Source organism: Perognathus longimembris, chromosome 5, assembly GCF_023159225.1.
Source record: "Perognathus longimembris pacificus isolate PPM17 chromosome 5, ASM2315922v1, whole genome shotgun sequence".
Classification (NCBI taxonomy): Eukaryota; Metazoa; Chordata; class Mammalia; order Rodentia; family Heteromyidae; genus Perognathus; species Perognathus longimembris.
Window position 1 is genome coordinate 67010508 of NC_063165.1, and position 12851 is coordinate 67023358.

General features: G+C 38.7%; 1 protein-coding gene across 4 annotated transcripts in view; it reads left to right on the plus strand.

Moving 5' to 3' along the window:
• Pex5l (peroxisomal biogenesis factor 5 like) overlaps positions 1–10500 on the plus strand; it is a 223746-nt gene extending 213246 nt beyond the window's left edge. For all 4 annotated transcript variants that reach the window (XM_048347061.1, XM_048347062.1, XM_048347064.1 and 1 more), the window contains 4 exons: positions 1386–1583; positions 2597–2762; positions 3763–3920; positions 8729–10500. In XM_048347061.1, coding sequence (XP_048203018.1) covers positions 1386–1583; positions 2597–2762; positions 3763–3920; positions 8729–8933 — 727 coding nt within the window. In that variant the 3' untranslated portion in view covers positions 8934–10500. The remainder of the gene's footprint in view (positions 1–1385; positions 1584–2596; positions 2763–3762; positions 3921–8728) is intronic.
• Positions 10501–12851: the final 2351 nt, after the last annotated feature.

Consider the following 12851-nt stretch of genomic DNA (forward strand, 5'->3'; position numbering starts at 1 on the left):
TCTATACAGATGTGTATATGGATGAATGTGCATACAAAATAATTTCTGCTTATTTGAATGATATAACTTTGGAATATTAGAATGCAGCATTCTAAATTCTTAAAATTATATTGTTTTATATTCCTGTATTCCTACATTTCAAGTTTCCATTGGCACCTCACTGGCAAAGTGCCTGGGGTATTGCTCTACTTTGTCAGCTGTCTCCTACAGACAAGCAAAGCAGGAATTAAGAAAGGCTGGGATCACACAGACAGTATGTAACACATACATCCCTCACTCCAAATCGGAGCCTCTGTGAGAAGTGGTTCTTAATCCTACACACCCAGACATAGTGGAATTATTTGAGAGAGAGGAAGAGAAAGAAAGAGAGAAATCGAGATGCCCAGGTACACTGTAGAACCTATAGTTTTATTAGTTGCAGCTGAGGAACTCGAGTTTTAGTGGATTTAATTTTCACCAGAAAATGTGCATTAACACATTTAAAATTGAGAATTCAACCAGTGCTCACATCTTCCTGGGAAGTGACAAACAACACTGGCTTGGCTGCTTAAGTCTCATCCGGATGCTACACCTCTTACCACTTTCTGAGAGCTTTGTTAGACTTGCCACACCCTTGGACACCCACCCCAGGCCTACTTACTAGAATGTACAGTTGTATACAGAACTTCTACATTTTGTGTGTGTGCAGGTACCAAGGCTTGAATTCAGGGCTTTACCCTCTCAAGTGGCTTGCTTGGTCATCATTCTACCACTTTTGCCATGCCGTCAGTCCAGTATTTTGCTGGTAAATTGGAGATAGAGTCTCTCAGACTTTTCTGTCCAGGCTAGCTTCAAACTGAGACACTGTATTTCAGCCTGCCAAGTAGCTAAGATTATAAGCATGGACCACTGGCACCTTTCAGAACTCACACACTTTGAAGTTTGGAAAATGCTTGCTAGAGGTAACAAACAGTACAAGAAATGTATCCAATGCCTAACGTATGAAACTGTAACCTCTCTGTACATGAGTTTTATAATAAAAACTTAAAAAAAATTCTTGCTAGAGGACAGTATAAAAGAGTGAGGAAGAGCAGCCTTAGCCTGTCTCTCCAATAAGTCTGAACACATAAGAATCATAACTCATCTCTGGATGTCCAAATTTGGCTCACATCCAGTTTGGGAGAGAAAATGGAATAGAGCAGTATTAGAATAGTGGTAACCCTTACATCTCATTAGATTAACTGCTAATACTTTATGTGTAAGCACTAGCCTGTCATTATAAAACCCTTTGTTAAGATTACCAGAACTGTCAGTCATCAGGACAAGTGCTCAGTTTCTTTAAAATATAACTTTCAGATGCTGGCTAAAAAGTAAAACTAATATTGTTTGTTTTGCTTTCTTTCAAGGTGCTTAGAATTGCAGCCTAACAATTTAAAAGCTTTGATGGCTTTGGCTGTGAGTTACACAAACACAGGCCATCAACAAGATGCCTGCGAGGCTCTGAAGAACTGGATCAAGCAAAACCCAAAGTACAAATACCTTGTGAAAAGCAAGAAGGGATCTCCAGGCCTCACTCGGAGAATGTCTAAGTCCCCAGTTGACAGGTATCCATCTCTTGTAGCAAGCAGTACATACTTACAGACACAACTCATCACCTTAAGGTTAAGTGGTGAACCTCAAATCTTACTCCAGGATGGCTTTTAGGACAGCACTCTGCTTGAAGAATAGCACTTAGTAGAAAGACTGATACTGAGATCTAGGCCCTCTTATTAGTTAGCTTTCAATCACTGTGACAGAATGCCCAGGTAGTCCACTTATAAGGAAGAAAACCTTGCCTGTGTTTCAGGTTTGGAGATCTCAACAGTCAATTGGTCTGGCTACTTTGGGGCCTGTGGTGAGGAAGCCCATATGGTGAGAACACGTGGTAGGGGAAGCTTCTCACCTCATGAAGCAAAGAAGGATAGAAGGGAGCCAGGATCACAATTATCCCCTTTAGGTGCATGCTCCCAAGTGACCCAACTTCTTTGAGCAGGTCCCACCTCCCAAAGCTTCCATGAGCTCCCAACAGCACCACAGGTTGCTGACCAAATCTTCAACACATGGGCTTTTGGAGGATACATGCTCACCACAACTGCCATCCCTTGGCCAACCTGGTACATCTTATGTCCACATATGATCTACACTGGGCACTCACATTTATCTGAGTACCATATTTTATAGCCAAATGTATATAATTCACCTAAAGGATAGTAACTTCTGATGCTCTTTGTTTTATAAAACCTAAGAAACAGGTAAGTAAAAGTCGTTTCTTCTAGGAATTTTACTTTCTATCCCCCACAAATCCTAATGCTAAACCCTTTCTCAGCAATATTCTGTACAACTTAGCTGTGGGTTTCTACATGAGCACATGCAGGGTCAGCAGAACACTCCTTGTGAAGGCTTTACTTAGCATAGTCCATATCTGTGAAAAACAATTGTATGTCCTAACACTTAGCAGTAACAGCCTCATTATTAGGCTTACGTAGTTTATGGGAAATTTAATCAAGTCAAATTAGTGTTAGCAGCCTGTCATTTATACTTAGGCTATTTGAATTATAAACTTTTTTTTCTTTTGTAGCTCTGTTCTGGAAGGAGTGAAAGAATTATATCTGGAAGCTGCCCACCAAAATGGAGACATGATTGACCCAGACCTGCAGACAGGCCTGGGAGTGCTGTTCCATCTGAGCGGGGAGTTTAACAGAGCAATAGATGCATTTAACGCTGCCTTAACTGTTCGGCCAGAGGTAAAAAATAAAAAAGCCTAGCACTGAATGAAATCATAAAGTTCTCTGTAACTAACATTTTTACGGGGCTATCCATTATACATTTCTTCTACATGCTATTTCTTTTTCTATTTTAATTTTTTAATAAATGTGCTTTGTTCACAAAATGTGAAAAAAAATATAACAAACACAAACATACACTTTCAGGTATGCTGCGTCCAACCACTTGGCAACTATGGTAAAACCACATGATCTATTCATGATCCTAAAGAATCCACCCACATTATTGTCATTTGTTTTTGAAATACCATTTTTTTTAGAAATAGCTGCAAATATGACAAGGAGGCTCATTAACTTTTTATAACAAAATAATCTTAAGAGTACCCATACAGAATTAGAAGACCTTAACAACTTCATTTGTCATCACACATGTAATCTGGCATCAAGCCACAATGACTGCCTATAGTTCCACATTTCCACACTGAATTGGCCTTGGTGGAGGATGTGTTGGATTAAATCCTGTGCCAACTTAATTTGAGTAAGTTGAACAAATGGTATAGATTCAATTAAATTTATACTAGGGGGTAGTAAGTTTTACAAAACGATGTTTTTAAAATACTACTTAAAAATGTATCATGCACATTTTGGAGCATAAGCAAAATTAACACCTGTAAACAGTAAGAAGAATCTATAGCACCAACAGTTTAGCTACAACACAAAAGCTGTCTCAAAGGTCATTTTTAGATCACCCTTTCAAAATCACTGCTTTTCATTTGCTTTCCAAGCACTTTGATTTGGTCTACACGCTATTTATTTCCACGCTTCCAATGGCTTGTTTGGTACTGATACCTACCACTGAAGTGTCTAAAATAGAAATATCAACTTCATGCCAGCATCAAATATTAACTGCTCACCATGATCCTGGTCTGTGAACACTGGATAATTTTTCCTCTGCAGAGAAACAGGAGGTTTGCTGCCCATATGGTTGTGGTTGTTAGACAGATCTGACTTTTTCCATCAGGACTATTCATTATGGAACCGTCTTGGAGCGACGCTGGCCAATGGAGACCGAAGTGAGGAAGCTGTGGAAGCTTATACTCGAGCACTGGAGATCCAGCCAGGCTTCATTCGATCCAGATACAACCTGGGGATCAGTTGCATCAACCTGGGTGCCTACAGGTAACGTGTGTACAGGCGAGACCCATCATGCTCAGGACCCGCCTCAGAGGCAGAATAACCTCACAGGTTGTCTGTAAGAATACTATCTCCTTTGATCCACACACTTCCCCCTTGCTGACCCTTTTGCCCCTGAGGCCTGATTAAGTAGAAGGCGTGCTCCTGGGCTCTGTCTATGGAGAACTCCAACCATCCAGGACTCTCAGGAAGAGCAGGCCACTCCTCTTGGAGGCTCTGATTCAGCTGGCTGAGGTTAGGACAAGTTCTCTTAAGTTCTCAGCATCCCTAAGGACAACTTTTTGTGAACCATGAGCAATCTAAAATTTTTTAAGGGCTTTTGTAAAATTTTTTATATTCCACTTAAGGGTCGGAGATCAGATAATCAGGGGAGTGGTTTAGAGGACTTGGCAAAATAACTTCAGAAGATCCTCAAACTAGTATTCAGTGAAGCAAAGCCAAGAATGCAAGTTTTCTAAACTGAGTATGAATAAAGTTAGAACAGAAACCAAAGAGAAAAATTAATGAGTTTATGGTTAGAAATCATTTTCTCATGACTTGTCACTGTCACTTAGGACTCTGTCTTCTCTGTCTCTACCCATTAACAAGGACCAAAAATGTCCTTTATTTATTTAGGGCAATGAAAATGTGGATGTCATTTACTTCTTTCTTTTTTCTATTTTTTAATTTCTAAATAAACAAACATTATTTTCATAATTAAACATGAAAACTAAATGTTATTTTCAACACCTTAAGACCATGTAAACCTTTCTCTGTTCTCAAAAAGAGCCATGCTTTCATTTACAGACAAGGTTATGCTCAAGTTACAGCTCTGCAATTTACAAGTTTTATAGTAGTAGGCATATAACTTGAGCTCAGTCTCTTTGTGTGTATGTTGAGCAAGCTAGACAATATGAATATCTTGCTGTCTCACTGGACAGGTTAGACGTCTATGAGCAGATGCTCAGTACCTAGTAAGCATTTATTTTTATGGCTATTGTCATCATCAGTATTCTTGATTAGTTGTTCAGATAAATAATCAGCAAACAACATAACTGGATTGCATTTTGTCATCTGAACAAATGCTTCGTATATTTTTTAGCTGTCATATACTAAGGCCTTAGAAAACAGTTTTTGCATTTTTACTTAAAGGATCTTACAAAGAACATTAGCCATTCAATTACATCGTGTTCTTCTGTGAAGATTTTTCTATAAGAAGGTCACTTTTTTTTTTTTGGCAGTCCTGGGGCTTGAACTCAGGGCCTGAGCACTGTCCTGGCTTCTTTTTTTTTGCTCAAGGCTAGCACTCTACCATTTGAACCACAGTATTACTTCTGGCACCATATGTGGTGCTGAGGGATTGAAGCCAGGGCTTCATGTATGAAGGCAAGCACTCTACCACTAGGCCATATTCCCAGCCCCTGCGAAGATTTTTCTAAGGTCAAAACCAGGAAGAGCTGAGTGATTCTTCTCTGAGCAGCTGGTTTGTTTGATTTTTGTGGATGCTCAGCTATACTCTCGCAGATGTGTTCTTTCATCACCTGTGCAGATTTGAAGCTACAGCACTTCTCCATGGATCAGCTCTCTGAAGCCTGCCTGGTGGAGTCCATTTCTATACTAACCTCATTCCTAGTTTCATCTGGTTTTCCTTACCTGACTTTTATGCACAGTTTTAGACTTTATATTTTTATACAAATATTTATAACACACATAATATATATGCATATATAATTCTCTCTATATTTTTATAACTCAGTTTTGGTTTTTTGTTTTGTTTGGGGGCTTGAACTCTAGGTTTGAACAATGTTCCTGAGCTCTTCAGATCAAGGCTAGTGCTCTACCACTTTGAGCCACAGCACTACTTCCTCTATATATTTTTATAATACATATACATATATATATATACATAATTTTATGAGACACCTGAAGTCCTTTTGTAAAATAAGGAAAAAATAAAAGTATGTAACATGTAGATATTAAATTCAACAAAAACAAGCTTGTTTAAAGTGTCTAGATTAGATTTTCATCATTACAGCTGCTTTGTGTCGAAAATACTTGAAGCAATCGAATGTTTTGTTGGCATTCACAGACTATGACAAAAAGGCATTTGAAACTCCTGAAGTGTGAAGTTTAAATCCTTAACTCCCACAAGAGCAGGTCAATTTGAGGTTGCCAGAATGCCCTGTTATATTTAAATTCCAGAAAAATAGCAAATAATTTTAATATTAAGTATTTCTCAAGTACTAAATGCTATTGTTCATCTAAAATTCAGTTTAAATGTGTCCTGGATCTTTGCTAAATCTAATCCTGATCAATAATTGCACATCCCAACTAAGGTTTATGTATCTTTAAATATACCAAATGTGCAAAGTCTTGAGAAATGGTAGTTTGTGTTGTTTCCTGAGGGGGACAAAAAGTTAAGTGGAAATAATCTAAGATTAAAGCTAAGAAGTTACACCTACATTCAGTAGGGATAAGGCTCAGAAGCAAGCCAGAAACAGGTACAAATATTTCCACTTGCATGAAAGATACATTCCTCAAGACCTGCAAGTGTCTATGTATATAGCTTTAACAATTATCATCTCACATATTCCATAAAGTATCAAAGCTAAGTCTTGGTCTGTATACAGTGGAAGTAAAGAAAGGAGTTTGTTGGTGTGAAACTTGAGTATACTTTAGACTGTTGTCCTTTGTTAACAGGAGCTCCAGATTATAACTTAACCTTTTTAAAATGAGGAAGTTAATCCCTTTGTTAGTAGTGTTTTTAGTATTAGTATAAAAGCTACTATAAAGTGAATGATTTTTTAATGAATGGACTTTTCATTAAACATGACAGCATGCACAAACAATTTAAAGTTGTATGTGCAATGCTTTTGGAAACTTTGTTTTAACAAGGATTTATCATAGTATAACAGGGTTAAAGTAAGGAGAAATAAAAAAGAGAAACATATCTTACTCCTCTTGGAGGAAATGGGAATTAAAGACTTGGAGGCTGGGAATGTGGCTTAGCAATAGAGTGCTTGCCTTGCATGCATGAAGCCCTGGATTTGATTCCTCAGCACCACATAAAAACAAAAAGCCAGAAATGGTGCTGTGGCTCAAGTGGTAGAACATTAGTCTGGAGCAAAAAGAAGCCAGGGACAGTGCTTAGGCCCTGAGTCCAAGCCCCAGGACTGGGGGGGGGGGAAAAAAAAGAAGTTAAAAAAGTTAAGGGGAATTAAAGACTGAAAACTTTTTATACAAATACAGACACACACACACACACACACACACACACACACACACACACTATTCTGAGTCCCCCAAAAGGACAAGTTATGGAACAATATTAGACTTTTTTTTTTAATAAAAATCCTTTCACAGCTTGGTATGTTTAATAAATTTAACCATTCTTCTCTTCCTCTCCAAATACCTCAGACACTACCAGCACACGCTCAGGACTGAGAGCAGCTGGTGAAGGGGGGATTTAAAATCTTCTTCCCCAGAATTCTCACAGGTCTAGGATCACGAAGGCAAACTGGGAGAGACATTGCTGTTAAAGCTACCACCTCATAAGGAGAGCTAGAAAAGACTATGTCATGGATTCCCTTTGCCTATCCATGAATAAATCACTCTACTCTTACTTGAGTGACCAGGAACCCAGAGCCAGGAAACCTACCCTAATTCTTTGCCCAATATGCTACATACAACATGATCTTTACCAACTATGTTGTATTTCCAGGCTGATCTAACAATATGCACAGCACATGCCTAGATCCTGTGTGTTGAAGTTAGAAATCCAGCCTCACTGGGGCTTTTTCTTGAATTCTTAATAACTACCTTCTGGGATTCAGTGAGATCAAGTATGTGAAAAGCTTTTGAGAAAAGTAAAGCACATACAAATGAAGGTGGCATGATTATTCCTCCAAATACAAGGTTAGAGAGACCCAGAACTGCTGCGGAGGCCGACAGCACACAGGGACACGGTGTGCAGGCACAGTCAGGCACTAGAACTGCTTTAGCATCTAACTTAGCTGCTCTCAAACTGTGTTCTCAGGAGCCCTTTATACTGATAGCAATTATTGAGAATGTCAAAAGGATTTTGCTTATGTGGCTTATATCTATCAACATATATAGTATTAGAAATTAGATTGAGAACATTTTTAATTTAACAAGTATAAAACTCATGGCATTTTAATATAAATAGTATATTTTATAAGACAATAACTATTTTCCAAAACAAAACTATGTTTAGAGAGAAGAGTGACATTATTTCATGTTTTCTGAAAATGTCTTGCTTACACTCAAGGATTAAGCCTTGAAGATAATCAATTTGTATAAGAGTAAATAATTGGGACTCAAGCCCATGTGTTCTAAAAATAGAGGCAAACTCCACCTCAACCTATAGCCCATATTTTTACCACCAGCAGTAAAATTACACTACTTTATTTCTGAGTGGAGCAAATTCTCTCAAGATCGAGTTCTATAAATTCCATCTGCAAATGGATTAAGTCTTCACCATCCTTCCTAGAGCAGGGGAAAAAATCAAAGGAATGAATGAGTCAGTCAGCAATGATTTTGCTGTTCTTACTCCTTTCCATGTGCCATTTCTAAAATAGTTTGCTTCCTTTCCTTTCTGTTTTCACTATATTTAACACTTCTTGTTCTCAAAACAATAAAGAAGTCAGAAAGTTGTTTTTCCTGATCATGCAACCCAGAAGAGAGGTAATTGAGGATTTTATACTGAAGGAACTTTTATCTATTTGTTTAAGCATGCTACCTCTGAAATTATTTGCATTTGAAGATTTTTCAGTTTTATTTTTCTCCCCTCTTAGAGAAGCGGTCAGCAACTTTCTCACGGCCCTCAGTTTGCAAAGAAAGAGCAGGAATCAACAGCAAGTTCCTCACCCTGCAATCTCTGGTAATATCTGGGCTGCCCTCCGAATTGCACTGTCTCTGATGGACCAACCAGAACTCTTCCAGGCAGCCAACCTTGGTGACCTGGATGTTCTTCTAAGAGCTTTCAACTTGGATCCTTGAAGGAAAAAAAAGTTTAAAAATAAAGAATAATCCCTCACCCGTGTTATTGTACTGAGAAGTGAAAAAAGATATTTTATTATGAATTTCAAAACAGATATATCAGATATTCAAAAGGCCATGATCATATAACCCAAGGGAATTAGCTCCTACTGACAATGCCCAATCTCTGTTCAGATCCAAAAGCACAAAACGTTGTGAGCAGAGTCAAGGTGAGATACAACAGAACTGAAAGACTGAAGATAAGCCAAGATAAAGCATGTGTACTCTTCATGAGTTGCAAGAGCATTGTGAAACAAGTTCATCTGCCCCCGAGGGCACAGCTGAGGAAGTTGTTCACATGACCCATGAAGAAAGCCCTGCCTGAGCCGAGGGAATTCAGACTATTTCTCACCTGTCCCCTGAAATTCCCTCTTTGGCGAGACTGAACATAGTTTGGGCCATTGGTGCATGCACATATATTAACTCAACTAAAGACAGACATTGCTTAACCCTGTTCCAGTTTTCACTTTTACTGTAGCCCTGTGTTTCCAGGGAGGGAGCTTTGCTGGCAAAAGCAGTTTTGCACTAGAATTTTTTGCTGTTCCCAATCAAAACTTTTCTGGGATTGTATATATGCACTTTAATATCTTATTTATGCCTTGCTGGAGTTCTGTTTTGTTGCTCCAATTTTTAACTTGGGGGTGAAAGGTTTAAGAACTCAGAATTATTAAGTGGACCAAATAAAATATTATGGAAAATACTTGTTCATAGTGTAGGGCTTGGAAGGAGTGTTTTCCCTAAAGCAGACCTGACATAGTGTGTGAATATGTCAAACACATATTAGTGATATGCATTTTAAAATTGTGTGAACTTCAATAAGAGACAAGATACTGTCTCTTCATGATTCTCTGCAGGGAGAAATCTCGATGAGACCATGCTTTCTACTGAGTTTGCATTAACTTTGCTTAGCTGTCATATTTTGCTGGCTTTCTAACTGCCCTGTACAACAATATTCCTTTTAAACTGTTACAGTTTGAAATGATATTTCTTAAAAGTGATAAATACACTTTTCCTTAAAATGATGTGCTTTCTCAGTTCCATACTAGCCTGAACTGCTCACCTTCTTGCATTGTAAGCAACAGATCAATATTTTGTCACTAGATGTTATTGGAAGTCCATGGTTTACTATGAAAAATGCATGCCCTTTTGGCACTTATTTTAAACAGCCAGTATCAGGAACTTTCTATTGGCAGGTGTGTTATGTGATTGGTAAATTTCCACTTTAGTGTTTTAGAGCATTTTGCGAGTGTTTGGGGCTTGGTGATTATTTTGAAAGGAACAGTTTTTTAAATATTAGAATAAGTATTTGCACAATGCTAACCAAACATCATAAGTTGACCTATTCTTCTCTCCTTCCATCTTCCACAGTCTTCTCCAAAATATCCTGATCCCAACTTTTATGTATTCTTTGATAATGAAAATTCTGTCTGTAATATAATTATAAAAATTGGAATCAGCCAGGCACTGGTGGCTCATGCCTGTAAGGGAGGCTGAGATCAGAGGATTGCAGTTCAAGGCTAGCTAGGCAGGAAAGCTCGAAGTGGAGCTAACATTCAAGTGCTAGGGCACCAGCCTTGAAGGAAAAAACTAAGGGGACAATGCATAGGCCCTGAGTTCAAGCCCCAGTTCTGACACAAAAGAAACAAGAAGGGTGTCAAAAACGGGCTGGGGATATGGCCTAGTGGCAAGAGTGCCTGCCTCATATACATGAGGCCCTGGGTTCAATTCCCCAGCACCACATATACAGAAAATGGCCAGAAGTGGCGCTGTGGCTCAAGTGGCAGAGTGCTAGCCTTGAGTAAAAAGAAGCCAGGGACAGTGCTCAGGCCCTGAGTCCAAGCCCCAGGACTGGCAAAAAAAAAAAAAAAAAAAAAAAAAAGAAGGGTGTCAAAGCCTGGCGAATTGGCTACCAGTGAGGAGGAAATGAGCACACACACTGAGAGATCAGACTTCTAGCTATGAGTCTCTCTGTGGATTGAAGTCCAGTAGTGTTGCCTTAAGCCCATCCTTGTTAAGACAACACCACAAATCCTTGAGGCTTATCGCTAGCATAACCTACTTAGCTCACAAAGACAAGGAGATGAGAGAAAGCACCATGCTGGGCATAGGCTTTGCTATTCATCAGTTCAGCCTTGGCAGAGCTGGGCAATGGCCCCAACTTGACAGCAGGAAGGAGAGGCAGCAAGGCATTCACCTTCGAGCAAGAGTGACAACACACTGTTGAAACACATTTCTCTAAGTCTGTGCAGCCAAGTAAAACACCACAATATTTTCAAGAATAACACTCTGTAGAGTGTTAGGAATTCGAAATAATCGGAAGAATTCTTGGTACCAGTGTCTATCCCATGGCAACTGTCTGCTTAAATATTCTCACCTCCTGTTCTTCCCACAGGCTGCATACTTGCTGACTGGAGGACGTTAAGGCCCTCTGAACAAAGGATTCTCCATGAGCCTGTTCTGTGTGTGATGTTCTTCTAGAGAGGACTGAATTTGTAATGATAAAGATTTGCAGCATTCTCAGCTCCGCTAGAAAGACATATTTGATATAAATAACAATTCAAAGCCCTAAAGTAATATTGTGACCAAGTTCATTTTGCTATTGGAGTCCAAAGTAATTTCAAACTTCAGGAAGTTGTTTCAGGGGAGAGTTGATTTTCTTTTCCTGCTGGTGTCCATCAGCACTAAAGCTTTTATAGCCTACTACCTGTCAAAACATCCAGAATTAATGCCTAAAATATTTGTATTATTTAAAATCTTTACAAAGTCAAGTAAAAAGTGATTACTAAAAAATGAATGAAACTTTATACAAAGAACATCACCACAAATTAAACAGCAAAACAAGAATTGTCTTTATTCAATATACAATATGCATTTTATGTATACACTGTTTGTAAGGCAGAACTGTTTTGGGCATATCATCTTCATGGCAAGAAATTGCCACTTACTTGCTCTTTCCAGTTAGAACACTGTCTTCAGTCCCCTGTGGAGGCCCTCTGGGAAAGCTTTGATCATGTCAGTGAGCAACAACAGGCTCTAGAGGCAAAGGACTCATTTGCTATGTGACCCCTCAATTACACCAAGGGACTTTCAAGGCCTGACAGTACAGTCAATGGATGAAAGTTCACAGAGCGTCAGTGATGTTTGCTAATTTATAAAATATAACTATATCTGATAAATCATATCTATGTGTCCCTGTCCCTAATCTGTGAGGAAGAGATTGAGGGAGAATAAAAGCTTTCTAACTGGGTTAATTTCAGTGACCCTGTTTTTCCTCTGTATTCTCCAAACATCATCGGGAAACTTTAATAGAAAACTATGGCATGTGTTTTCCAGCCAACTTAGATCCTCCTAGAATGGCACATGTGTAATACAGTTCTGGGTAGGACATAGTCATGTTCAGAGTGTCAGATCATACTCTTTCATAGCAGAACACTTACTAGGTTGGTCACTGAGCCTATGTCTAAATTCTTGTAAAGATGAATTTTTCGTGCCACACAAGATTGGAAAACAATAATAGCTAGTTTCATTTAAGGCTCTTAAACTCTTTCCCCAATGAATTATACAAGAGTTCCTGGGGCATATCAAGAAAGCAAGATGGTCATTTTGTGTGCCTTCCTCATTTGCTGCTGGGTCATTTCCAAAAGACTAGAGTGAACTTGAATGTAGTTGTTATGGTAGAACTGATATGGTTGTTTGACCACTTGAAATGCTTCTAGAAGCATCCTGGAAACAGGATATTCGGAAGGTTTATTCATTCATGTGCCATCTGTTTGAGCCCTCTTATTTTAGAGATCATTACAGAGACACAAATCTGATTTTACCTTTGAAAACAGTTGAAAATTCATTCTCTATTCAGATTGTCCACAGTTTTCCTTCTCA